General features: G+C 35.3%; 3 protein-coding genes across 6 annotated transcripts; all 3 read right to left on the minus strand.

Annotated features, from left to right (window-relative positions):
- Window positions 1-223: 223 nt before the first annotated feature.
- Window positions 224-4,044, minus strand: LOC116213254 (receptor like protein 22-like). 2 transcript variants are annotated; one of them, XR_004158030.1, is made up of 2 exons: window positions 660-4,044; window positions 224-526 (listed from the first exon to the last, which is right to left on the minus strand). XR_004158030.1 is itself a non-coding variant. In XM_031548126.1 (2 exons), exons 1-2 carry the CDS (start codon window positions 2,105-2,107, stop codon window positions 505-507), a joined length of 1,470 nt encoding a protein of 489 aa, XP_031403986.1. In that variant the 5' UTR covers window positions 2,108-4,012; the 3' UTR covers window positions 224-504. The 2 variants fall into 2 exon arrangements, 1 of the variants encoding a protein (XP_031403986.1); XM_031548126.1 differs by having other exon boundaries at window positions 660-4,012.
- A 6,624-nt stretch (window positions 4,045-10,668) lies between these two features.
- Window positions 10,669-12,574, minus strand: LOC116213413 (fructose-bisphosphate aldolase, cytoplasmic isozyme 1). The gene is made up of 3 exons (XM_031548331.1): window positions 12,224-12,574; window positions 11,379-12,061; window positions 10,669-11,269 (listed from the first exon to the last, which is right to left on the minus strand). Exons 1-3 carry the CDS (start codon window positions 12,249-12,251, stop codon window positions 10,907-10,909), a joined length of 1,074 nt encoding a protein of 357 aa, XP_031404191.1. The 5' UTR covers window positions 12,252-12,574; the 3' UTR covers window positions 10,669-10,906.
- A 166-nt stretch (window positions 12,575-12,740) lies between these two features.
- LOC116213412 (uridine kinase-like protein 3) lies at window positions 12,741-19,535 on the minus strand. 3 transcript variants are annotated; one of them, XM_031548329.1, is made up of 14 exons: window positions 19,340-19,535; window positions 18,351-18,511; window positions 18,088-18,179; window positions 17,359-17,428; window positions 16,995-17,113; window positions 16,578-16,674; window positions 15,838-15,917; window positions 15,475-15,669; window positions 15,237-15,320; window positions 15,078-15,138; window positions 14,368-14,428; window positions 13,551-13,798; window positions 13,222-13,304; window positions 12,741-13,106 (listed from the first exon to the last, which is right to left on the minus strand). In XM_031548329.1, exons 2-14 carry the CDS (start codon window positions 18,499-18,501, stop codon window positions 12,927-12,929), a joined length of 1,521 nt encoding a protein of 506 aa, XP_031404189.1. In that variant the 5' UTR covers window positions 18,502-18,511; window positions 19,340-19,535; the 3' UTR covers window positions 12,741-12,926. The 3 variants fall into 3 exon arrangements, with proteins under 3 accessions (XP_031404189.1, XP_031404190.1, XP_031404188.1); XM_031548330.1 differs by lacking the exon at window positions 19,340-19,535 and having other exon boundaries at window positions 13,551-13,623; window positions 13,705-13,798; window positions 18,351-18,610; XM_031548328.1 differs by lacking the exon at window positions 19,340-19,535 and having other exon boundaries at window positions 18,351-18,613.
- Window positions 19,536-25,380: the final 5,845 nt, after the last annotated feature.

The following is a 25,380-nucleotide window of genomic DNA, read 5'->3' on the forward strand; positions in this document are numbered from 1 at the left end:
TTTCTCCAAATAAAAGAACTTTGCTGGTTGGAAATGTCTCCGGAATGTGAGAAAATATTTGTCATGTGACCTCTCTTAAGTTCAGACTGTAATGCAGGAACAGAGACAGAGACAGGGCAGGAGCCTGTGGTGACATTGAAGTGCACATCCGCGGTATGATTGTCGATGAAATTCATAGGATAAAATGGCTTCAGCCTTTCTGTGGGACAAAAAGGAACATATCGATTGACAAAGAAGCGTCACTTTCTCCAGGGAGCAGAGTGATTTGCTATCGAAATACATGATTACATCATCAGAGGCATCAGAAGGCTTTTTTATTCATGCACTTTAATTTATCATGCAGAACGACGATATACATGATTACATCAGCTTACTTGAAACTGGGAAAAAAAGAAAAAGATGCTGAAGGAATAGAGTGCTTAAGCTTTCCTCTTCACTGATAAATTGCCAATCTCCTCGGTCGATGGAAGCCTCCATGCACCATTTTTCTACTGGCCTCCCATCTTACTGGCCTCTAGTGCTCCTCCTGATTATTTTGTATTTATTGCAGGGAGAAAATTAGGTTCAGATTAATAACTACGCACCTTGATGGCCACTATATATATATATATATATATATATAACCACAAGTTAATGCAAAATCTGTCATGGATAATTACCTCGGGTGATTTCTTGGAGCCGCATCTCTCTTCGGCCTAGTTGTCTTTCTGCGTCTTTTCCTCTCAACCATTCTCACCAGCCATCTCTCAACCATTCTCACCAGCCATCTTGGCCTCCCAATTTCCAGCATAATGTACCCTGCTGATATCCCAATGACAAGTCCAGATCCATAGCCGATTGCCACTGCCCTCCATTCAATCCAATGTGCAGATTCCTCCTCTTCTTCTTCTGCAGGAGAAGTTGTAGGCGGTGACTGCAGCCCATCGAGCCCACATGCCGTTGGCAAGGGATGGCCACACAATCCAGGATTCCCATCAAATGAGTGCACGAATGTATCGATTTGTGGGCCCTTGGGAATTGGTCCCGAAAGCAGGTTGTTTGAGAGATTCAAGGTGGTGAGAAACGTAACATCCGCGAGTTCTCCAGGAATCTTCCCATTGAGCTTGTTTGAGGAGAGGTCCAGCCACTCAAGGTTAGTTAGATTCCCGACAGAAGAAGGGATGCTGCCAGTCAAATTGTTGTGAGAAAAGTTGAGTCCCTTGAGTGCCTTCAGATCTCCAATTAATTCTGGAATCTCTCCTCCGAAGCAGTTGCTTGAGAAGTCGATGGTTGTAAATATAGTCAGAATTTTCACCAGCTCAATCTCCATTCCTTTTATGACCACCTCAATGGCATCTTTACAGTAGCTATTCTCATTCATGTAATGTAAACCGCTTCTCTCTTCATTTTTCATGGCTTTTAGTTTGGCGATATACTTAGCTGGCAATGGACCCGAAAGTCTATTGTTAGAGAGGTCAAAAATGCGCAATTTGGGGAAGGGATGATCACTTTTGCTAGAACTCTTAACCGGCCCATGGAACTTGTTGGATCTCAGGACAAGTACTTGCAGATTCGGAAAAGTGTCCAACCAATGAGGGAAGCGGCCGCCCAACTCATTCTCACTGAGATCCAAAACTTCCAACTCCTTGCAATGTACCAAAGATCGTGGCACCGTACCCCCAAGTCGATTTTGGCTTAAGCGGATTGTCCTCAAGATGTTTCCGGGGGGGAAAATATCTGGTATCTGACCAACAAACTTGTTTGCTCGAAGGTCCAATACAGATAAATTTAAATTTGGGAAACAAGGAGGAATAGTGCCGGTGAAGCTGTTGTTGGAGAGGTTGATGAGATATAGCTCAGTGGCATTGCAGAGCTCATAAGGAATGTCTCCACCAAACTTATTGTTTGCAACGGAAAGATACTGAACGGTGGGTGGTGGAATGGGAAGTAATCCATCAAAATCGTTATCGGTTAAGTCAATGAAGTATACACTTGAATTTCGGAAGAAGTTTGTAGGGAAAGGTCCTGAAAAATGGTTGTCGGAGACTCCGAAGTCTTTAAGCAGAGGAGGGAGGGGAATTTCGTTAATGACCCCATGAAACTTGTTTGACTGCAAACTTAGACCCATCAAGCTGTGGAGGGTAGCATTTAATAACCCTTGTGGGAAAGTGTCGGATATTCTATTGTAACTGACATTTAAATAAGCTAACCTTGTACAATTTGCAAGAGACTGGGGCAATCGACCTTGCAATTGATTGTCGCCCAAATCCAAGTCGGTGAGGCTGCTTAAATTTCCCAAACAACTGGGAATGGTGCCGTCGAGTCTGTTACTTGAGAGTCATAGAACCATAATTGAACTCTCTTGGCACACTGAAGATGGGATCTCTCCAGCGAAACTGTTAATTGAGACATCTAGCTTCAAGAGGTTGCTTAAATTTCCAATGCACCTTGGAATGCTGCCGCTGAATCCATTATCAAAGAGGTCCAAATCACTTAGTGAACTCAGTTGGCAAATTGAGGATGGGATCTCTCTTGTGAAATTGTTGGATGAGAGATCCAACAGTGCCAATGTGTCCCTCCCTACTCTCCCAATCCAATCAGGAATCCCACCACTAATCATGTTTCTAGAAAGGTCCAACTCCTCCAGCTCAGCTGAAGAATTCAAGAAATATGGGAATGTGGCGCCGGTCAATCTGCAACTCGACAGCATCAAAACTTTGAGCATGGGGAAGGAACAGTTGCCATTACTTTGCAACAACACAGAGAGGTTGTTATATTGAAGGGAAAGAAGTTGGAGACTTTTGAGCCTTGCAAACATTTCAAATTCCATGGTACTACCGAGGGTGTTAGAACCAAGGTCCAAGTCGGTGAGATGGGCAAGGTTTCCTAGTGTCAATGGGATGGGGCCAGTAAATTTGGCATAAGAGAGGTCCAAAATTTTCATGGATGTCAAGTTCCCCACTGAAGCAGGAATTGGCCCGTGGAACTTTGTGTCCGATAAAACCAAGGAGACGAGCGAACTGGTACTCCAGTTTGTCTGGGGGAGACTACCGATAAGATCAGAATTCGCGTAAAGAGAGAGACTACGGAGGCGTGGGAGATGGAAGATGTTGTTTGGGAGAGTGCCCGTGAGAGAGCATTGTTGAAGACTCAAAGATGTCAGAGTGGAAGACAAGTTGGACAAGGAAACAAGAGAAATTCTGGACATGCCTACACCATCGAGAACAAGTTCTCTCAGCTGAGTGAGATTACCCACAAGCCTTCTCAAACTATGATCATCTCCTATTGTTATTAGAGGATTTATGTAAGAGAGATCAAGTGTAATTAGGGAGGAAAGCTGAGAGATCATGTCCAGAGGAATAGGTCCCGAGAATTGGGAATATGAGAGATTGAGGTGTGTCATTCCAGTGAAGATACCAAAGCTGGGGGATATTGGTGAGCCGTAGAAATCATTACCAGCAAGGTTGAGCCGTTGAAGACTGGGAAGGGAGAAAAGGGTGCTGTTGGAATGAAGGGGTCCTCGGAGCCAACTGCAAGCGAGGTCAAGGCCAATCACTTGATTTGTTGCGATGTGGCATGTGACCCCATCCCATGAGCAGCAATCTGTCCCGTTCTTCCATGAGGCCGTCTTCGGATGTGAAGAAATGGAGGAGAGCACAACACAGTAGTATCCAGGGGCATTCTCTTTGATGTTGAATGAGTTGCTGAACTGAAGCAAGGCATCACACTCGCCGATATTGCTCAGATAATGTCGGTATGATGTGGTGAGAACAGCAGCAGCTGATACAGAATGGAGGGGTAAGGTGATCGGAAAAGCTGATGAGAAGAGGAAGAGGAAAGGGAAGACCCAAACATCTCTCATCCTCATCGTGTCCTAGTTATAAGTTATGCCAGAACTCGCTAAGCGATGATGAAATTTGTTGTGCTAAATAAGGATGGAATGAATGACATTATCCCATCCCTTAAATTTATATTATATGGTTGGTAGTCTCTCATTGCGTTTTGACTCCTATAGTTCCTTAAATTTAATAGGAAATGGCCTATTAATTCTGATTCGTAACTACCTGGAAATACTAAATTCTTAATTAAGAAGTCTGTTCTCCAGGCTCACTGTATACCTTTGATAAGAAGTTGGTTTTCATCCTTTTCTCTTTTTTTGGGATAAGTAAATATACTTGCCAAACTTTTACTTCATCTGAGGCTCTAGATATATATATATATATATATATATATATATATTGTCAATTTCATATGGTCCTGGCTACTGCCTTAGAATGCATGGGAAAATCAACGTGAGTCTATAATCTAAACTAATCTATTACATATGTAAAAGAGAATTGGCACATTTGATGAGGTGCATTAACAGAAATAAAAATGCAGATTAATTTGCACATATGATTAAACATTAAAAATATTTTATGGTTAAAATATGCTATATTAGACCTCGCAGTTATAATAGTTATTATTAGCACTCAATGTAGAATAATATAATATGAAGTATAGATTTAAAAACTACTTAATTAATAACCTTCAAAGACTATTTTTATAATCATACGAAATTCTATAGAAGAGTATAGTATAAAAAATTATAATTAGTCTTTGTGATTTTAAGACTAATTAATAATTTTTAAATATTTTAATAAATTATAATAAATTTTATTTTTTAAACTAAAAACAACACGTTAATTTAATCTTTTATTTATTATAAACAACATTTTGTTAGAAATGATAAGGAATAAACAGAGTTAATAACAAATTCCAACTATTACTTAAAAAATTAATTATATAGCAGGCTAACCTCCACCTACTCTGTGAATTTTCGTCATTACCGAGCTCTTTTGCGGTGCGATGGAGAAGTCACCAAAACAGTCTTTGAAGAGTGATTTGAAGGTTTTTGAGGTGAATCGGGCTTCGTCAAAATTATAAGAAGGCAGCTACTTCAATTCCTGGGTTGGTAAAGAAAATTATTCATAGTGTTAGTCGGAGAATTTATGCTTTGCCTAAAGTCATTTTTAAAATAGCGAGTTCATCTTTAGCCGTCAAGCTAAGCATGCGTGCCCAGGCAGTTGGATGTTATATTTTGTTTTGATAGTCATAGTCCAGCCCCGGTGTTGTTGGGCTCGGGAGGGTGGTTGTCTAGATTGTTGATTGAATGGAAATTCCAACACTTTTCCCGAGAAAAAAAAAATCAATTATATAATGAGGATATAGAAATCGCATGAGTGGACAAACACTTTTATTGAGATTATAGTATTTTTTAAAATTTTATTGGGATTATAAAATTTGGTATCCTTATAAATAATTTTACATAGTTCAATGCTTTATACTACAAAAGTTAATAGAGACAATAAAAAGACAAAACTATAAAAAGATCAAAATGATGAAATTAAGATACCGTTGTAAAATATTATTACATTTAGCGTTAAAAAGTAAATCCGTGCCTTGCGCGGGCCATTAAACTAGTTATCAATAATATGCATATATAGTAAAAGGAGAATTTATAAATTGATTATGTATTAATTAATTGTCAATTTATTTTAATATATAGGTAACAACAAAGAGAATACATAATATGTATACCCGATTAAGAATTTTCAATTTTTATGGTTAATAAATCATAAAAATGAAAACAAAAGGTTAAAGTATGATTAGCCGAAAACAAAAGCCTAAATATAAAATTTCAATTCTTTGATTTAATTTAAAGAATTTTAATATTTATTATCTTCATATATTATCGATATTATTTATAAAATATAAATTTTCAGTTAAAAGATAAAATAAAATTTATGAATATATTGTCTGCAATTTTTATATAAATTGAATCACTCCATGGAGAATTTCTTTCACCGATAATTTTTTTGATAAAGTCATAATTATCAAGACTCTTTAATTAATGAAAAAGTAAAATATGGTTGCTTAAGTAACCGAAAATCAAAATACCCAAACTATTTAAGCCTAAATATGAAATTTCAATTCGTTGATTTAATTTAAAGAATTTTAATATTTATTATCTTCATATATTATCGATATTATTTATAAAATATAAATTTTCAGTTAAAAGATAAAATAAAATTTATGAATATATTGTCTGCAATTTTTATATAAGCTGAATCACTCCATGGAGAATTTCTTTCACCGATAATTTTTTGATAATGTCATAATTATCAAGCCAATGAAACAATAAAAATTTGTTTAATAAGATTAAATTCGTGTTCTAGTTAATCTATAAGCTATATATGTATATATATATATATATATATATATAGTGAAATTGACTTGAGTGCTATTATTGTACAATTAATGCAAAGAAATATAAATCAACTTTAGTACATTAAAATATACTCAAGTTATCACGTATAAAGAGTTGAAAAGAAGCACAAATCTCAGCTTCTATGAATTTATAGTAACATAAAAATAATATCGATAAAATATGTTATTTTTAGAAAATGAAAACGGTTAAGTTTGTATAAAATCTATATATGAAGTGGATATATATAGAAAATTCATTTGTGTATATTAAATAGGATCGATTAGTTGCAAAATTATTAGGAAACAATATAAAATTATTTTTGGTTCAAACAAATTTTATTTTTTTGAATGTTGAATTTAATTACTAAAAAGTTTTGTTATTCCTAAGCGCTAATTTAACTTCCAAAAATATAGATAATTACTATAAAATGTGTAATAGACATGCAAAAATAAATTCGTGCAATGCATGAATACTAAAGGAAAATTGGTACATTAATTATGCATTAATAAATTTTTCAATTTATTATCATATAAAAAGGAAAATTAAAAAATGTATGTAATATATATATATGATTAAGAATTTTGAACAATTACAATCTATAAATCATTAAAAAAAGATAAATAAGTAAAGTATGATTACCCAAAGGTACAATTTTTGATCATTTAATTAATAAAAGATAAATATGTAGTTGCATAGTTAACCGAAAAGGGAAATGCCCATAATACTTAAACCTGAATAAAAAAGTCCAATGTGTTAATTTGATTTAAAGAATTATACTAGTTATTATCTACATATATTATCAATATTATTTATAAATATAAATTTTTAGTTAAAAGATGGAAAATATATATATATCGTCTCCGATTTTTATATAAAGTGAATTACTCAATGTAAAATTTCTTTTACCTATAAATTTTTTAAAATATAATAATTATCAAGTAACTATAATTTATTTGAAAATATAACAATCAAAAGTTTCTATAATAAGATTAATTTTGTGTTCTATTTAATCCATATTCTATAATCTATATAGCAAAGGAGAATTGGTTTCAATTTATTATTATATATAACTAAAATAAAAATAAAAACAGATATTTGATTAATAATTTTGAACAACTACACTCGATAAATCAAAAAATGAAAAAAATTAGAATATTAATACCCAAGGGTACAATTTTGATCATTTAATTAATAGAAAAGTAAAATGTAGTTGTTTGTTTAACTGAAAATCGAAATACCCATTAAACCTCAATATGAAAGTTCAATATGTTAATTTGATTTAAAGAACCAGACTAGTTATTATCGACATGCATTATCAATATTATTTATAAAATGGAAATATTAGTTAAAGATGAAATAAAATATATGAATATTTTTCCGCAATTTTTTTAAGTGAATCACTCAATGGAGAATTTCTTTTACCTATAATTTTTTGAAAATATCATAATTAGAAAGTAAAAGTAACTTATCCAAAAATGAAACAATAAAAAATTTATGTAATAAGATAAAATTGTGTTTTATAGTTCGGAAGATCTTTGTAGATGTACAAGCGAAATTGTCTATTCACCCTCTAGTCTCGTTTAAGATTATACATTTTGTCTTAGCAAGTCATATGCTTCATTCTTCTGATGTTGCTCACAGTTAATTGGTAGACTTTTGGGGTATTTTGGTTTGTACAGGTTATATTGGGGTGAATGGCTTATCGATGTAAATACATTTTGCTACTAATGAAGCATTGCCATTTATCTCAAACAAAAATTGGTGTTCTATTTAATTAATTATAAAGTAAGCCAGGTAATCAAAAGAGAGTACAGCGCAGTGACACACGCTCTTGTCTATTGACCTAGAGGTCGCAAGTTCGATACCTAGTGAGACAACCAATGCCCTTTATTAGTTATTTAGGATTTATCTTTCATTGTACTAAATTATAATTTGGACATAATGCAAAAGGTAAAGAACTAAATGGAAAGATCGTGATCAAATGTTAAAAGAAAATATCAAAACACCTATCATTAAATCTTTATGTGAACCATTCACTGGACTTTCAAATATAAGCAACGAAAGACCTTATATTAGCAATTTGATTAATCGTGTTTTACCAGTCATATCAAAACATTCCCAATATATAAATATGTTTATACTAAATCTTAAAAACAATATTGGATACTTATAAAATAAAATTATGTAGTAATGAAAGAATGAATGAGGTATATATATACGATTATGAACAACATTTCTAAAAATAAATTTATACATGAGTATAAAGAATTGTACAATCTAAACACGCAATATTTTGAAAAATAATTCATGTCAAAATCCCATGAAAAATACGTGTAAAACACTACTCTCAATAATACATGTGCAACCAATTCCTATAGCTTACCGATAACTCGAATATATAATATTAATTGCGGTGGTGACAGATAATAGTGGTCAGTCTAAGTCAACCCCAATCTTCTTGAGAAAACTCCTTTTCCTTTTCCTTTTCCTTTTCCTTTCCCTTTTCCTTTTTTGAAACTCTCCTTTTCCCATTGCTTTTCCTTTTTTGAACTTTTTGTTATGGAAGTCCGTTTTGATTTGATGTGTAGAGTAGATTCATGTGATTCATGTAGACTGTAGATTAAGGCAACTCACTAATAAATTTTTCTTTCCTTAGTCGAAATTGCAATGAAGAATAGATTCATGTGTTGTCACATAAACAGTTTGTTTAACAAGCGGTTTCGGATTTTTTTCTATTCTGTTGAATTTGGACAGATTGTAGTTGCATAAATATTAAAATTAAACTTCTCCAATATGATTTCGAGTTTGATCGGGTTTAGTTGGATTTAGTCATCAATCATTCTATTGACTCGAAGCAAAGCACGCATCTGACTCGTTCCTCTTTGATCCAATTCGATGCTTCCATGAGTTCCAGACACACCAAATTATGGAAAACTAATTCGGCAAGTTCACATAGAGATAGACAATTATCTCAAAAGTCGATCGGGGGACATCATCGGAAGTTCATGTTTGCCTTTTCATTATTTTTAATCTTCTCTTCTTCTTTTTTTACCTTTCTTGTTTGGAGTAAAGACCACAGCGTGCAAATTGCAAAATGGTTACAAATGTGAAGAGAGAACATGCCTTTCTTTTTTACCTTTCTTGTTTGGAGTAAAGACCACTGCGTGCAAATTGCAAAATGGTTACAAATGTGAAGAGAGAACATGCCTTTCTTTTTCACCTTTCAGTTAAAACATGAGAAGAGAACAGATAAAAGAGGGAAATTATGAAGAAAGTGTCTTTTTTAAGTTTCTGGCTTTGATAAAGCAAGTGAATCCATTTTTTCCACAATATATATATATATATATATATTTAACATTCGAATGAACTTTTTTAAGGATGTCCTTGAAAGAGGGGATGACCGTAAGATCGTGAATTTCTTTTTTATAGTCATGAGTACTCAGTAAGGTTGATATTTTTATGGAACATATTTACTGTTTTGATCGCTAGATGGAGCAGTTTAACTGAGTTGCCGGGTTTACAAATATCTCAAAACTGCGCACGATGTAATCTGAATTATTTGTGACATTTGCCTGGGGGAGTTGATTCGATATTATTACCATGTTTTAATGGGAGAAGCAGAGGATCAACCTAAAAATCTGTACTGGTGGTCTGGAAGGGCGTGAGCTCAGCCAAATAAGCATTACTATGCAATTAGGGATGGATCAAGGGGTTAAGGAACTGTCGCCCCCTAAAAATTTGAAAGTTTTAAGAAAATTAACTGATTATATTTTAAATTTTGATTAAATTTCTTGTATTCACCCCCTATTGCGAGAAAAGTATCTTCTTTTTTGCCCCCTCAAGAACCTCACCCCCAAAATCTGTATTATGGGTCCTTTCCTACCGCTAATAAGTAAACAAGATCGATTAGGTAATCGGTTATTATCATCTGCAGTTAATTATACGAAGGTTGAGATCGTAGATACTCTGAACTTTATGGCGCCTATAGTTCATAGAGAAGAATTCAGTCAACAGATGAACAATAATAAAAAGGTTTTAGATTCGATTCTCAAAAATGGGTTTCTTACGTTCCATTAGTTTCCCTCTCTTCTCCCCTACCAGGGAGATGATGGCCTTGTCTTGTAACATGAAAAAAGGAAAAACAATGTCTGAGCCAAAAACAAAAACAATTGTGATTATTTAGGTCATCGTAAAAAGTAAGTGAAGTAAAGAGAAACAGCGAAACATAATTTTGTCATTATGTAAATTGTTAAAAATTCATGGGAATCGGTTATCTTAGTAACTGCGAAATCATCTCATAATACCAATTAATTATTGTTTCATCTCTAGTGAATATTTCAAATAGAACATGTGTATGTGATCGATTACTGCATATTAATGATTATATTGATTCATATGATAAGCAACTCAGACCTAATGAAGGAAACTGCGTAAGGATCTCAGAATAATACAACTTCCCATCTGTTAATGAAGTGCTTTAGTTTAGATTATCGCCAAAGAGTTAAAGTGAAGCAACAATATAAAGTATATGTACCAAAAGGGAAGGGAAGGAGAAGAACATATGAAGTACAAAGGTTTTTAAATAATACAATTGAGTCACTGCACTTTTACTTTTTCCCTGGACAAGCCAAGGCAGCACTGGCGGCCGCTACCTGACATGGCGCATCAGCTCGTCGATCAGTACTTGTAACCCTTCACGTATAGACTCTCCGAGGCCAACTCGCCACCGCTTCCGGCGATGTACTTCCCTAGAGTGGCATCGGAGTTGGCCTTGCAGCGGACGAGGAAGGCCTGCTGGGCCTTGGCGACATTCTCCTTCTTTCCAGCCCATGTCTTGAGGGTGCTCTGCTGGAGAGCCCGGCCAAACGAGAAGGAGAGCACCCAAGGCTTCAGAACCTCGAGCTTGTTCATGGCATTCAGGTTCACCGTCGCCTCCTCCTCGCTCTGCCCTCCAGACAGGAACACGATCCCCGGAACAGCTGGTGGCACGGTCCGGCGCATCACCCTGACAGTGTATTCCGCAATGACCTCCGCCACCACCTGTAGCATCCAACAAGCAGCTCTCAGTATATTTGATGTGAAAGTCCATAAACAATGGAGGCCCGTGAGGGCCCATTGATTAAATAACGAACGTGCTACTTTGATATACCTTGGGGCTGTCGGACCCGGGGGTCACCATATTGGGCTTTAGGAGGGTGCCTTCAAGAAGAACGTGGTGGTCGTTCAAGGCCTTGTAGACCGCGGCCAGCACGGTCTCGGTGACGGCGGCACACTTCGCGATGTCATGGGGTCCATCAGTGAGCAATTCAGGCTCAACAATGGGGACGAGCCCATTCTCCTGGCAAATGATGGCGTATCGGGCCAGGCCTTGGGCGTTCTGCTGGATCGAGAGCTCGGACGGCTCGGTTGGCCCGATCTTGAGGACAGCACGCCACTTGGCGAACCGGGCCCCAACCTTGTAGTACTGGGCGCACCGCGCCCCGAGGGAGTCGAACCCCTGGGTGGTAGTTTCCCCGTTGGTGCCGGCAAGCTCCACGGTACCCTTGTCTACCTTGATGCCGGGGACCACGCCATTCTCCTGGAGGACCTCGACGAAGGGCTTCCCTCCGGAGGTCTTCTGGTACAGGGTCTCCTCAAAGAAGATGACCCCGGAGATGTACTGGAGGGCACCGGGCGAGGTGAGGAGGAGCTCCCGGAGGGCCTGGCGGTTGGACTCGACGTTATCGACGTTGATGCTGGAGAGGCGCTTCCCGATGGTGCCCGTGCTCTCATCCGCAGCGAGGATGCCCCTGCCCGGGGTGGCAATGTACTTGGCGGTCTTGATCAGCTCGTCTGTGCAATAACAAAGTAAACATCAATTCCCACGTTCAACTTCAATGGAACATGTCAGTACACGAACAGGAACTCTCACGATAACATCTGAACATTAATCGATACGTTAACCTAATGGTTCGGGTCACTCGAGGAGAGTCGGGGAGTGAGTGAGAGTAATACCTGCATACTTTCCGACGAAGGCAGACATGGCTGCGAAGATATTAGGTTGGACGGGGCGAAGTGGACAGGAGACGAAAATGCGAAGATATACCCACACATCCCATACTCATATATAGCATTCCGTTGGGAGGAATATACCATCAGAATCCACCGTGGCATCATACTGCACGCGTGGCAATGTCTAAGCCCGACGAAGGTTATCGTCCTCGGATAAAGCAAGTAGTGATACTAAACCAAAAAAAAAGAAAAAGAAAAGCAACGAGTGATCCCTCCCCTGCCCAAGTGGCAGTTCGATTTGCATTTGAGGAAAAGACCAGCTCCCACCTTACATTTCACTTCATAATCCTTTATCTCAGTTAAGACGTCCAAACCGACCAATAGGATAATTCGGGTGCAATTGAATGGCGGTCTCTTCCTCTGTTATATCTTACGTAACAATCTAATACGGGACATAGTCAGCCGCCTCGGAATTAGAAAAATGGTAATGAGAAACGAGGGAAGGAGTAAAGGAGATGAGTATCGAGTAGCAGAGATTATAAATATGAAGCTGGAGGTTCTGATGGGAGTCAAAATTGTTTCAGAATCAAAAAAAAAATTAGAGACTGGAGAAATACATCACAATGAGGCACGAAAGTTCGGGTGAAAGTGACACGGAGGATATGAAGAACAGGAGAGGAAGAGGGAGAGAGGCACCCTCGGGGAATTATTGGGGTGGGGCCAGCACCACTTGCTGCTCATCGTCATCTGTCCCGAAGTAACGGTCTCCGAATTCACCCATCCCAGGTACGACGCGGAAGTCCTCGTTCAGGCCGATATCGATCTCAGATGTCACGATCTTTATTCTCGGGAAGGCCTTGCACACCACATGCACTCCTTGGGGTGCCTGACCAGAAAGGTTTTAACACCGTATATTGATGAATTGAGAAGTTTATACCCCATAAAGAGCGAGAAAATATGATGTAAACTGAAGGTTGGATTACGGTTTATGTGACACTTACAGATATTAGATTGAGAAAGATGATGTTCGACTCCGGAACACCCTTTCTTATGAGTAGAGAAATAGCTTGAACAGCCGAGTTTCCTGGAAACGAGAAATCTTGATGTCAGCATTCACCCAGAAAAGAAAGAAAGTCCATCATCTTTTGTGGGTTACATATCTTAAAGTGATGTAAGCAGTAGATGAACAATCTGAATTATGACAGTTTTCTAGGATACTTGGTCATGCTCGTGTAATGTGAACTATGCTAGCTTGTAAAAGTAAGAAGTAAAACTCGCATTAATAGGAGATATGCAAAAGCATTCCGATATTTCCCAACAAAATTCAAACCTGTGCCGAGGATGGGATCCAACAATAATACATGCCTATCTGCGATGTCTGTTGGCAACTTCTCGTAGATTAGCTGGATGCCACATATAGAAGAGGTTACAAAAATGAGTAGACTGGGGCAGAAGGAAAGGGGGAACTGTCTAGTGTTTAGTACCTGCTGACCGTTGTCACCTTCTCTGTGGATGAGAATTTTCCCTATTTTGATACCTTTACAGCATGCCCGGAGAGCATTCTCCATACTTTCCCCACTGCCATGTATTATGAACTCAAATGAGAACAACATAAAACATCATGCTTCATTTCATGGTAAGCATCGGTCTCGTGATTTGATGTGATTGCTAGCATATCGCAACAGGAAATATGATCAAAAAAGGGATCTAGTTGAACCCCAACTATACAAAGTTATTAAACCTGATTATTCATGAGGTTATGTAGACAAGGGTGAGAGGAAAGCTAGTAGGTTACCGTTGGATCACTTTCACAGTAAGTTTTAGTTAGAGGAAAGTAACTTCTGAATTCTTAATTTGTGACATGACTGTTTCATTTAGAAAGACTTCCCACGCCGGATCATTCTTGGCAGATGTTCATATTAGAAGAATAAATGTTATATCTTAGTCATAGTGCTACTTTTCTGATAGTGAGTGGAGGAAAATAGAATCTTAATCGAAAGAGAATAATTGGACTATTACTAGCAGAAGAATACTGGACACTCAAAGCGTATCTCATGCTAATAACTCATCGACTTGGATATATTACATATGCTCTCTCAAGAAGATAATGTCATTTAAGCAATACAAAGCTGGATCAAAGAAAATACCTCCTGATTACACTGACACCACACAACCTCTTACAGAAGTCCACGCCAGTATATACAGAGCCTGCAATAATAGAAGTACATACATTACCAGCAGTGAGCAATCCAATGAGATGCAGGCAACTCAGAATTCCAGCTTCGAAGAGAAAGTAATTAAATACAAAGAAGGTCAAAAGACGGGGACTAAATAGAATTTATTAGAGATGCACTTTACTAACACCCCAATCATTTCAAGAGATCCAACATTATGAAAAATGTGCTCAAAAGTTCACTGAAGGTTTCTCCTTTTCGTATAGGACTTGCAGAGTGCATCCATATTTCCCATGAAAATTGTAAAATATCTAGAAGAATAAGGTCTGTGTCATTCCATGTCTTTTAGGATGGCTAGTTACTAACAAGTCTAAGCGAGAAAGATCAATATTACATCCAACCACAGTTTCAGTTCCTTATACGAAATTTAATATTTGAAAATTTCTGAGAAAGAGTAGAATGCTATAAAAGCTGACTCTGGGCGGAAATCATGACCATCTTCACAAGATGTATATGCCAGCAGAGAGATGTAGCCGACTGAACAGTATGATGAACAATGCTACAAATGATGATACTAGGAGACATCTTAAAGGATACTAAATAAGACAAGAAGCAAAAATTGCAAACAAATTAGACCACTTAGAAGAAGTAAAAGTTAAATTTGAACAAATTGATCAGCCTACCTGTTGGAGTGATCACTTGTTTCTCTGTAAATGGTAGGTGTCCCAAGCCATGTTCCACCACCTGTTTCAGGTACCATTGCCAGAATATACTAATTTTAAATTAAAAGGTGAAGGGCATATGAAGTTAAGTGAAATAGGTTAAGACAAACAAGCACTTACCAGACGAATCAAACGATCAGCATAAAAGACAAAATCATGCTTTGTGGTTTGAGAATCACGTATGAGAGTATGCATACCCCGTATCTAAAGGAGACAAGAAGCACACAACGGTTACTGAAATGCAGAGAAACTGCATATTTACGTGAATATAACATGCCAAAACTAATATTTTCAAGGTAGTAAAGGCCAATGGGTAATTAAGTAGTTACAAGCTTAGGGAGCCAGTAAAGAGAGCTACCTGAAAAGTTGATTGAATGACGTATAGGTTAGGATATATTTTACAAAGATCATGCTGCCCAAGCTTTGTCCTTATGTGTTGTACAATTAAATCAACCGCTACATGATTGTCTCCTCCACGAGGAATAATAATATCAGCATACTTCTTTGTAGGGAGAATAAAGTCATCGAAAGCAGGCTTTACGAATTTTGAGTACTGCACCAAAAATTTCAAGATAATACAGTTAAAATGACACGATTTAACAATAATAAAAATTATTGATGATCTGTGGAAGCTAATCACGTGCAACACGGAAACCATTTCAAAATAGATTGACTAAAATAAATAACATCCCCAGACACAAATTCAAGAGAAGCCACTAACCTGATCTAGCACTGCACCAATATCTCTTCCCTTTTCAACAGTATCCCGCCTTATCCTTCTTGCGAGACGTACATCAGCATCTGCACTGAAATTTTGGAGTGTGAAGTAATAGCCACTTTCATATTTGAAAACATGGGTCATGCCAAATATGGTGGCTGGTAATCATGCATATTTGCTTGAAGGGAACAGCCTTTGCAGCATAGTGGAAGCAACAAATTTGGCTGTTTTAACATATATATAATAAGAGTAAACGATGTAAATCTAGACTCATAACACCTGATACTATCAAGGAAGAAAATAAGTCGGGAGGATGATGACAAATTTGCCTGAAGATGGTAGTAGTGTTAATTACAGAGGGTAACCCTGTTTTTTCAGGGTTATAAGAGCAAAGAATAAATGCCATGAGCAGATAAAAGTATCAGATATTGCAACATTGGTGGTACTATAAACATTTTGTTATGAGCATGCTAGTAATCAGGATTTAAAGAGAGGAGATGCTGAATAATAAGCAAATACATCCGGAAGGATTAAAAAGGCTATCCTAGTAAGCTCCAGCTTCATTAATCAAATATCGTACAAATTATTAGTCAGGAGAGACACCTGCAGGCTGCAGATGCCTTAGAGCATAGTGTTTATACAGTGTAGCATTTTGCGCAAACTTTTGGGAGAGTGTTCTTGCCTGATTAGGGAATATTATATATGGTACGAACACCTCGGAGCAGAGAGAAGAGGAATTTAACCTGTATCAACAAATATCTTCATATTCATCAAATCTCGGACACGAGGATCGTGAAAGATAAGTATTCCCTCCAAGATTATAACATCGGATGGATTAACCTGTTGATAATGTCATAGAGAATGAGGGGAGCAGCATGTGCAATTTTTGATAGAAAATACAACTGAAATTTGCACTCTTCCAGCTCTAAATGACTCAGACCAGTTCAAAAAGATTTTTGTTAACGGAATCACCATCATGCAGCAAGAGGGTGCAATTCCATATACAAAATCACAAAAAGATGAATAGTCCATTGACATTATGAGGAGCAATTGACTAAAAAAAATATATGTCAAATAGAAAAGAGCACCATGGAAGAGGAGAGAAGCTATCTTAATTGTGTCTAACGAATGCATATGTTTTTTTTTCCCAAGAAGCATACCCTTCTTGCAGGAAACACATTGTTTTTGTAACTCTTGAAGTCATAATTTGGAATATCTACAGCTTGCATATGCTTCAACTTCTCCATTGAGGAGAGTAGTTTCCCAGTATCAAATGCATCTGCAAAAAATTGATATCATGTTAAACATAAGCTTGCTCATACTTCACCACTACAGGAATTGTGGTGAGTCATGAGGAGCATTAACAGGAGAAAAGAGAGAGAAATCACAAACTTAAGCTCTGCATTATGGCAATGCTTCATCAACCACAGACATGCAAGATCAGCTATATTCTTTGATGCTCAGTTGTAGCACTGAAATGAGAAATGAATTGACCTCATTCTTTTCTCAACGAAATATGCTTACCAGGGTGGTCAAAGTTGTACTCATGGACTCGAGTAAGTTCCTCTTCGCTTAGATTATGGTAGAAGGAATCCTGTGACATCATTAACACAAAAATTCAAGTTCACATTAGCTCATCGATATGCTGCATGAGGAAGAATGGGCGTGATAAAAGATATACTGCTGGATATTCTACAGCAACAAATCGACAAAAGGAAGTAAAGGAACTCGAGTGGTACCTAAGACTAGATGTGAAATGTAATGATAAAAAAAAAAAAAGGCCTCTAGACAAGAGAAGAATGTTATTAACATATAAAAAGAGAGATCTGACTCCTAAACACCGGATTGAAAGTTGACAAACAAAATCTAGAACCAATAAAATCGGTGACTTGGTATATTTGGGACAGCATATTATGTTGACAGGCAACTTCTCAAGGGCATAAGTATGAGGATCACTTTTATGCTAACGCCTGAAGCCAATGATTTCATGTATATCCATTATATCTTAGTGCATGTTAACGGTGAGAAAGAGACAAGGGTCCATTATTGAGCTACTACAATCCGCAAAAAGAAGTTGAGACAACCGCACTAGCTATCATAATCAACCTAGCAAGACGTACAAATCATGAAAGAAAAGCAGAAAAATCTCTGACGGAACCTAAAAATACTGTTGTAAAGAAAAAATGAAAAAACACTCGGGGCAGAAGAGGAGAAGGCTTTATTGAAGCAGCTTATTTTGTATTCAAACATCACCTGATTAACAAGCACGACACGCTGATCGTGAAGCTGTTGAATGATCATATCACAAACTGTAGTCTTCCCAGATGCCGCCCCTCCAGCAACCCCTGTCATGAAACAAACACAGTTAACCAAACCAAACCATAGAAGAAACGGAGAAAATCAAAATACAGCCGGTGCCCCATCAATTTTGTCATACTAATACTAATTTATCCATGAAAATACTCGTGCTACTACAGAATTAGATATTACCCAAAATTACAGAGTCGGGTCCTCACCAATCACAAACGGTTGCTTGTGCATGTTGTCAGGGGAGGAGGTTGATGGCTGCTCGGCTGCAACAGTACGCTGCAACCCATTCATGTGAAACCCCGAAAAGTGGGCACCAGACGATGCCTCGATCATGTCGACGACGGATTTAGAGTCCATAGGGGAAGACCTGGACAGGAAATCCAGAAAACGGAGGCTCATGGTTCCAGAAATCAAGATCACAGCTCGAACAAAGAAACTTCTTGGATTTTCTACTGATCCCGGTGCCTACGCTGCTTCCTCTTGCGATGTCTATCCGTTCTTATCTATTTGACCAGTCGATAGCAATAATAGAGTCCCTCCACCCCAACAACTCAAAATCAAAGCTCTTGCAGCTTTTCAATAACTTTTCGTCGACGGACCAGAGCCATAGATCTGAGTATTTACCCTCAGACGTCTCGATCATGGAATAAAAAAAAAGACGGAGATGCTAAAAGACTCACACCGGTCATTTTAAATTCATAATAATAAAGCAGAGGGATATTCCTTGACGCATTACTTCCATTGGGCGCCAAAACGTAGAACAACGCGATATTCCGAAGGATTCACTACCCTCCACTGGAGCAAAAAGCCAATACTAAAGGCACTACAGCGACACCTTATCTCAGCCCCGTCGGTCGCAGCCCGCACGTATCTCTCTACGTGCGTAACGCATAACTAAGTAAGATTTCGCTCATGGAGCTGGCGGGCATGAGCCTATCGGATAAAGACTCCGATCGTGGAATCAGCTCCACGGGATCGGTCAGCTCCATCGGATTCCAGCAGCCAGATCCAATGAGGATCGGGCGGCGATAGGGAGTCGGCAATGGCGAGGTCCGATCGCCGAACGAGATCGCGGCGGAAGCGGGCTCAGCTCCGCCGGACCGCCAGTACCGAAGTGTCACAGTCAAAAAAGCGTAATGAATGCGGAACAGTAAACGCCGGCGGGAGGAGCATGAATGCGGATTATTGAATATACCTGGAGCGGCCGAGGCGAGCTGCGATGTAGAGAGAGAGAGAGAGAGGGAGAGGAGAGACGCAGAGATTTTTGTGCGTTGTTTAAATTTTTTTTTTTTTTTTTGGGGATTCTCTCCTCTTTCCTCTTCGGTTTGGAGCTGAGCTGCTGCTGTTAAGAGAGAGAGAAAGAGAGAGTTTATATAGTGCGGTGGGAGGGAGGGAGGGAGGGAGACCTTTCAGCGAAATGAATCGGCAGATTTTAAATGGAGGATCGGAATGACGCCGATATTGCAACCGAAGTCCTCTGACTTTGATGTCTTATAACTATTCCCCATAAATACTAGTCAGTTGAATTGAGGAACACGATAAAATTTTAGATGATCGTACCCCAATAATAATGATGTAGTCAGGAAAAGGACAGTTAAATTCATTCATACGATTAAGAATAATTATGGAAAAGTGGGTCGAGCAGTTAACACCATTCTCTCATTTCTTGTGATTTGATTAGTGTTTCATTAAGTCACTTAGTGAAATAAGATTATCAAAGAATTTCCCGATCGATAAGCACCTCCCCTGCTAAAACAAGACATGTACGAGTAGTATATAATATGGAATCGGAATTGCGTGTGACAAGGAATAAGTGGATTATTGTACCCCTATTTCCTACTTACAGTCTTATATATTATGTTTGATTTTCATTAAACAAGGAAAAGGGAAGGGATGGGAGGAAAGGGAAGGAAAATGGAGCAATACAATTTTTATTGTTTGGATAGAAATAATAATAGAGAGAAAGGAAATGAAAGAAAAAAAATCCTATTATTATATATAATATTAAAATTGACTTGTATAAGCAGTAACTGTGATTCAATTAACGCAATAGGAAAAAAATAATATTATGTAAAAAAATAATTTAAAATAATGAAACGTTAATTAGGAATAAATTATTTTTATTATAAAAAATAAGTAATAATTAATCATCATCTGAAATTTTTTTTCATATGAAATATTTATAACTTTATCAAAATAACATATAATATAAATTAAAAAAACCTATAATTAAAATAATATCAAACATTTTCAATTTTATTGGATTCATATACACAAGGTTGAAGATCGCGTTAAAATATTGAAAGAATTAATAATACATATTTTAGCGTGATAAATAGATAAATACTATACTAAATATAAATGAAATAAATCAGTGCAACACATGAATAGTAAACTAATTGACTATTATATTATGATTTTAATTTTCCTAAGTTAGATGATAGTAAATCAGTATTTTTAGATTTTTAATGTTTTAATGACGTATTTTCTCTTCAAATCCTCCCCTTATTACAAATTTAAGAAGGTACGACAGAAGGAAGAATTTTGTTTCAATTTGTTTTCCTCTCTCTTCTTGAAATTGACAAATCCAAATAAGGGAAAATGGAGACCTTCACCACCCCTCTAGATTATGCAAACCAAACATACTCATTCGCTTCAATATCAATAATCAATATTTGATAAATCAATAATCATCAATAATCAATAAATCAAAACATCAATACTCAATAAATAAAAATGAGGGCCCTCTCTGACCAGAGGGTCCAGCGCCGGAGCCAAGAGCTTCCATAAATAAATAAACCCGAAGAAAAAAATAGGAAAAAGGGGAATAAATGAGGGCCTTCACGAGTTTTCCGTGTCGTTAAGTTGATGTAAACTCACGATTTTTCTTTTCCTTTTTTGGTTCTTTGTCCCTCTTTTTTTTCTTTTGTCAGTAATAATTTATTTTATTCAAAATAAACAAATTAAAGGATCATGCCAAAAAAGAAAATCTTAAGTTACTATACCTGACGATTATATGAGAAGATGAAGAAGAAATTAACATCAATTCAATTATTTACCATTATCTTTAAAGTTACTATATCTGATAATTAAATGATGTTTTTTTATGTCAAGAGAACTTTTAGATTGGACCACCAATAAATTTTTCTTCAATCAATTTTTGGATTTGCATCTTAACATAATTAAAATGTCAATTGATTCATCAACTGTAATCATAATTGCGATAAGTGTACCGACTTCACAAAAGTCAAAGTTGACGTTGTGTTGTTCCTTTACATTTAGCTAGCAAAAGGGCCTGTGTGATGCCATAGGACTCCAAAAACGATTTCAATCGATAATATTTTCATATGATAGAAGTGCGAGAAATAATTTTGTAATATTGAAAAGTATAAAATATTAATAAATTAATATTGCGTGACTTATTTTAAAATTGATATAACACTCTAAATTCGAAATGTCTCAATTTAATGAACATATAGACGTGAAGGAAAAAATGATAAATTTAATTAGATAACATGATAAGAAAGTATAAAAATGCAAAAGTTTATATGAAATATTAAATATATAGATATAATTAATTTTATAAAAATTAAAATATTAATTCATACTTGTAGACATAACTATACCATATTTATTTGTATTACACATTGAATTGTTAGTATATTTACTAGCATATAATTCTATTTAATTCCTCAATTTAAAGTATCTCACATTTTTTATATGTTACTATTATAGCTTGTCCTTACTACATATATTTCATTTGATCCCGATACGTTTTTTACACATGATATTATGCTAGAATGTACTCAATTATTGTGAGAATTCTTTATTTTTAGTTAAAAATTATGAGGATTCTTTTATTTAGTAATAAAAAGCAAAAAATATATGGGTGCATTATAGCATTTGAAAATATATACGCACCATATTATAATAGTACAACAAATCCATAAATATGAAATATTATAATTTTTATTAAGTATAAATTTAACTAAAAGCGAGGATTTTCAATGGGTGAGAATAACCTTACATTTCACTGAAAATTGGTGGCAACTTAAAATAAAAATATTTATATTTAGGTAAAGAAATTATTAAATATATATGTAAGCCTTATATGATATTATTATAAGCTAATATCAAAAGAATCAAAACAAACAAAAAATTATTAGCTTGAATGTGTCCATTTAAACGAGAGTTTTAGTTTTATTTATTACTAGTGTAAAAGCTTACGCTGTGTACGGGTGCACGCAATGGCTAAACTATTATTTATTGAGTTGAGTATATGTAATTTGTCTATTTTATAAAATACTAGTATTCAATAAGTTTGATTTTGACGAGTAATATATTTTTGAATTCAAGTCATATGTACTATTTGAAATAACTCAAACAATTTTGTTAAAAGAGTCGCACTTTTACTTATAATTTGATCATAGTCATGAACTAGCAAAGGGGCCCGCATGATGCCACGAGTCTTCAAAACAGATCTCAATCAATAATATTTTTATATGATAGAAATGAGAGAAATGAGATTAGTAATATTGAAAAAAATAAAATATTAACAAATTGACATTGCTTTTCTTATTTTAAAATTGATATAAGGTTCTAACTTTGAAATTGTCTTAGTTTAATAAACATATAGACTTGAAGAAAAAATGAGAAACTTAATTAGATAACATGATAAGAAAGTATAAAGTTTATATGAAATATTAAATATAGAGATATAATTAATTTTATAAAAAATAAAATATTGATGCATGGTTTATAGATATAACTATAGCATATCTATTTATATTAAACATAGAATTGCCACTGTATTTATTAGTATACAATTCTACTTAATTCCTCTACTTTAAGTATCTCATATTTTTTATATGTTACTATTGTAACTTGTCTTGCTACAATAAATTTCATTTGATCCCGATACCTTTTTGACGCATGATGTTATGTTAGAATGTATTCAAATATTATGAGGATTCTTTATTTTTGTGTAAAATTATGAGGATTCTTTTATTTAGTAATAAAAAGCAAAAAAATATAAGGGGTACATTATAGCTTTTGAAAATATGCACCACATTATAATAATACAACAAACCTATAAATAGGGAGTATTTATAATTTTTATAATTTTTATTCAGTACAAATTAAATTGAAAACTCATCATTAAAAACTTCGTTAATTTCAAGTAGTATTTGAAATTCATATAAAGTATCTAACGACCACAGCCAAGTACCAACCCAAGCTAAGATTGTCAATAAGCTGAAGTAACCTTGCATTTCATCGAAAATTGGTGTGGCTTAAAATAAAAAAATTATTAAAATATTTGTAAACCTTAGATAAGATTCTATAAACTAATATCAAAAATTAAAATTAAAAAAAGTAAATATTTATTATCTTGACATGTGTCCCATTCAAGCAAGAGTTTTAGTTGGATATATGGATTTATATTTAGGTAAATAAATTATTAAAATATATATAAGCCTTAATGAGATTATATAAACTAATATAAAAAATAAAAATAAAAAAGCAAATATTTATTAGCTTGACATGTGTCCCATCAAGCAAGAGTTTTAGTTTTATTTATGGATAAGGATATGGATTCCTTATGTCATTGCAGAGCAAAGTAAAAAAAGTTTATCTGTCATAGTTTTCTATGTACGGATACGTCATATACTAGAGGGATTCCATACGTGGTTGTTTCAAAGCTCCCAAGCATACTTTTCTAAAACTTTTGGATACTAAAAAAAAGGTAAAACTTTATAGGATCGATTTGCTATTGAATAGTTCAACTTTATCGATAAAAATATATTTGACTTACTGTGAAATCATATTAAAAAATACCCCTTATAGGATCTCTTGCGCGTCTTGTGGGACGGGACTTACTTATTTTGTGAGCAAATGGAAATAATTGAACAAAATTCGAACACCCCTTTTAAAATTTTAGAATAAAAGAGAGAGAGAGAAAATTTGGACACTGTGATCTTATTATGTGGTATTAACTAAGGAAGAGCTATTTGTGGATCGGCTGAGTCAGATAGGAGTCATCAAGCTGAGAATCCACGTCAGCTCCAAATCACGCGCGGGTCCCATTGTCACCTTGGTCGATTCAATGCGGGTGTAATTTTCTAGGTGATTTGATGTTCCATTTGTTGTCTCCAATCGGTTTCACCTCGTCTCCTTCTCTATTTTAACTCCTTATGCTTGTATTCGATTTAATTCAACATTATATTCATAAAAAAAAGATTTCATTCACATTACGGGCAATTCAATAACACATTAAAGTAGTTATCATAATCAAATACATATGTACATAAGCAATACTTAAAACTGAGTTTATCTGCCACACGATGGAAGAAAGTCATTAAGGAAAATCTATACACATAAAAAAGATGGAGTGAAGTATATATTGATGTCATGTAGGACGAAGTAACATTACGGTTGAATGACTTTTAATGTCATTACAAATGAAGATATTGCAAATGATACAAAATTATGGTGTCACCTTACTCATAAAATTTCAAATTATGTCCCTAGTTCAATAAAATACTAGAATTTTTAATTCGTTCCAAAAGATTCTAACTTAGGGGAGTTTATTGTCATAACGCATAAAGTCAAAAAGTTTTGTACTTACGAAGTCCAAAAGTCAAAACCTTCAGCTGCTGGACCAGTGGGCAGCTATGCATAAAAATGACGATGGAATGACGGCGAATTTAAATTGATAAGATTGTAAGGTTGATTTAGATTGAGAGTTAATTGATTTTAATTTTAATTTTAATTTTAATTTAATATACTACACAATAAAAATATATATTTTTCAATTCAAAAATTTTAATTTTAACTTTAACTCAATACACAACACAATAAAAATATACGTTTTTCAAGTCAAATTTATAATCACATCCCATTTGTCCTTTTTCAAGATCAAAATAAAAAATTAAAATCCAAGTAATTTTAATTTTGAATCCAAACGGCCCATAATATACCGTCCTGATTTTATTGGTTGTCGACCTCTATTGTTAGTACATTAAAATGACAGTGGACTTTGTCATAATTGTTAAGTTTTTATTTTTGAGTTTACTCTATTTTGACGTGATTTAATATTGGCGTCAATAGTCTTATTAAGTTAAAATGATTTACTAATTTGTGAAAATACTCAAAATAGTAATTATCTGAATGAAGAAATTGTTATATACACACTATGCATACTTGTATATCATATGTCTATTCCCATTTCACATTTGA

The sequence above is a fragment of the Punica granatum genome, chromosome 7, assembly GCF_007655135.1.
Source record: "Punica granatum isolate Tunisia-2019 chromosome 7, ASM765513v2, whole genome shotgun sequence".
NCBI lineage: Eukaryota > Viridiplantae > Streptophyta > Magnoliopsida > Myrtales > Lythraceae > Punica > Punica granatum.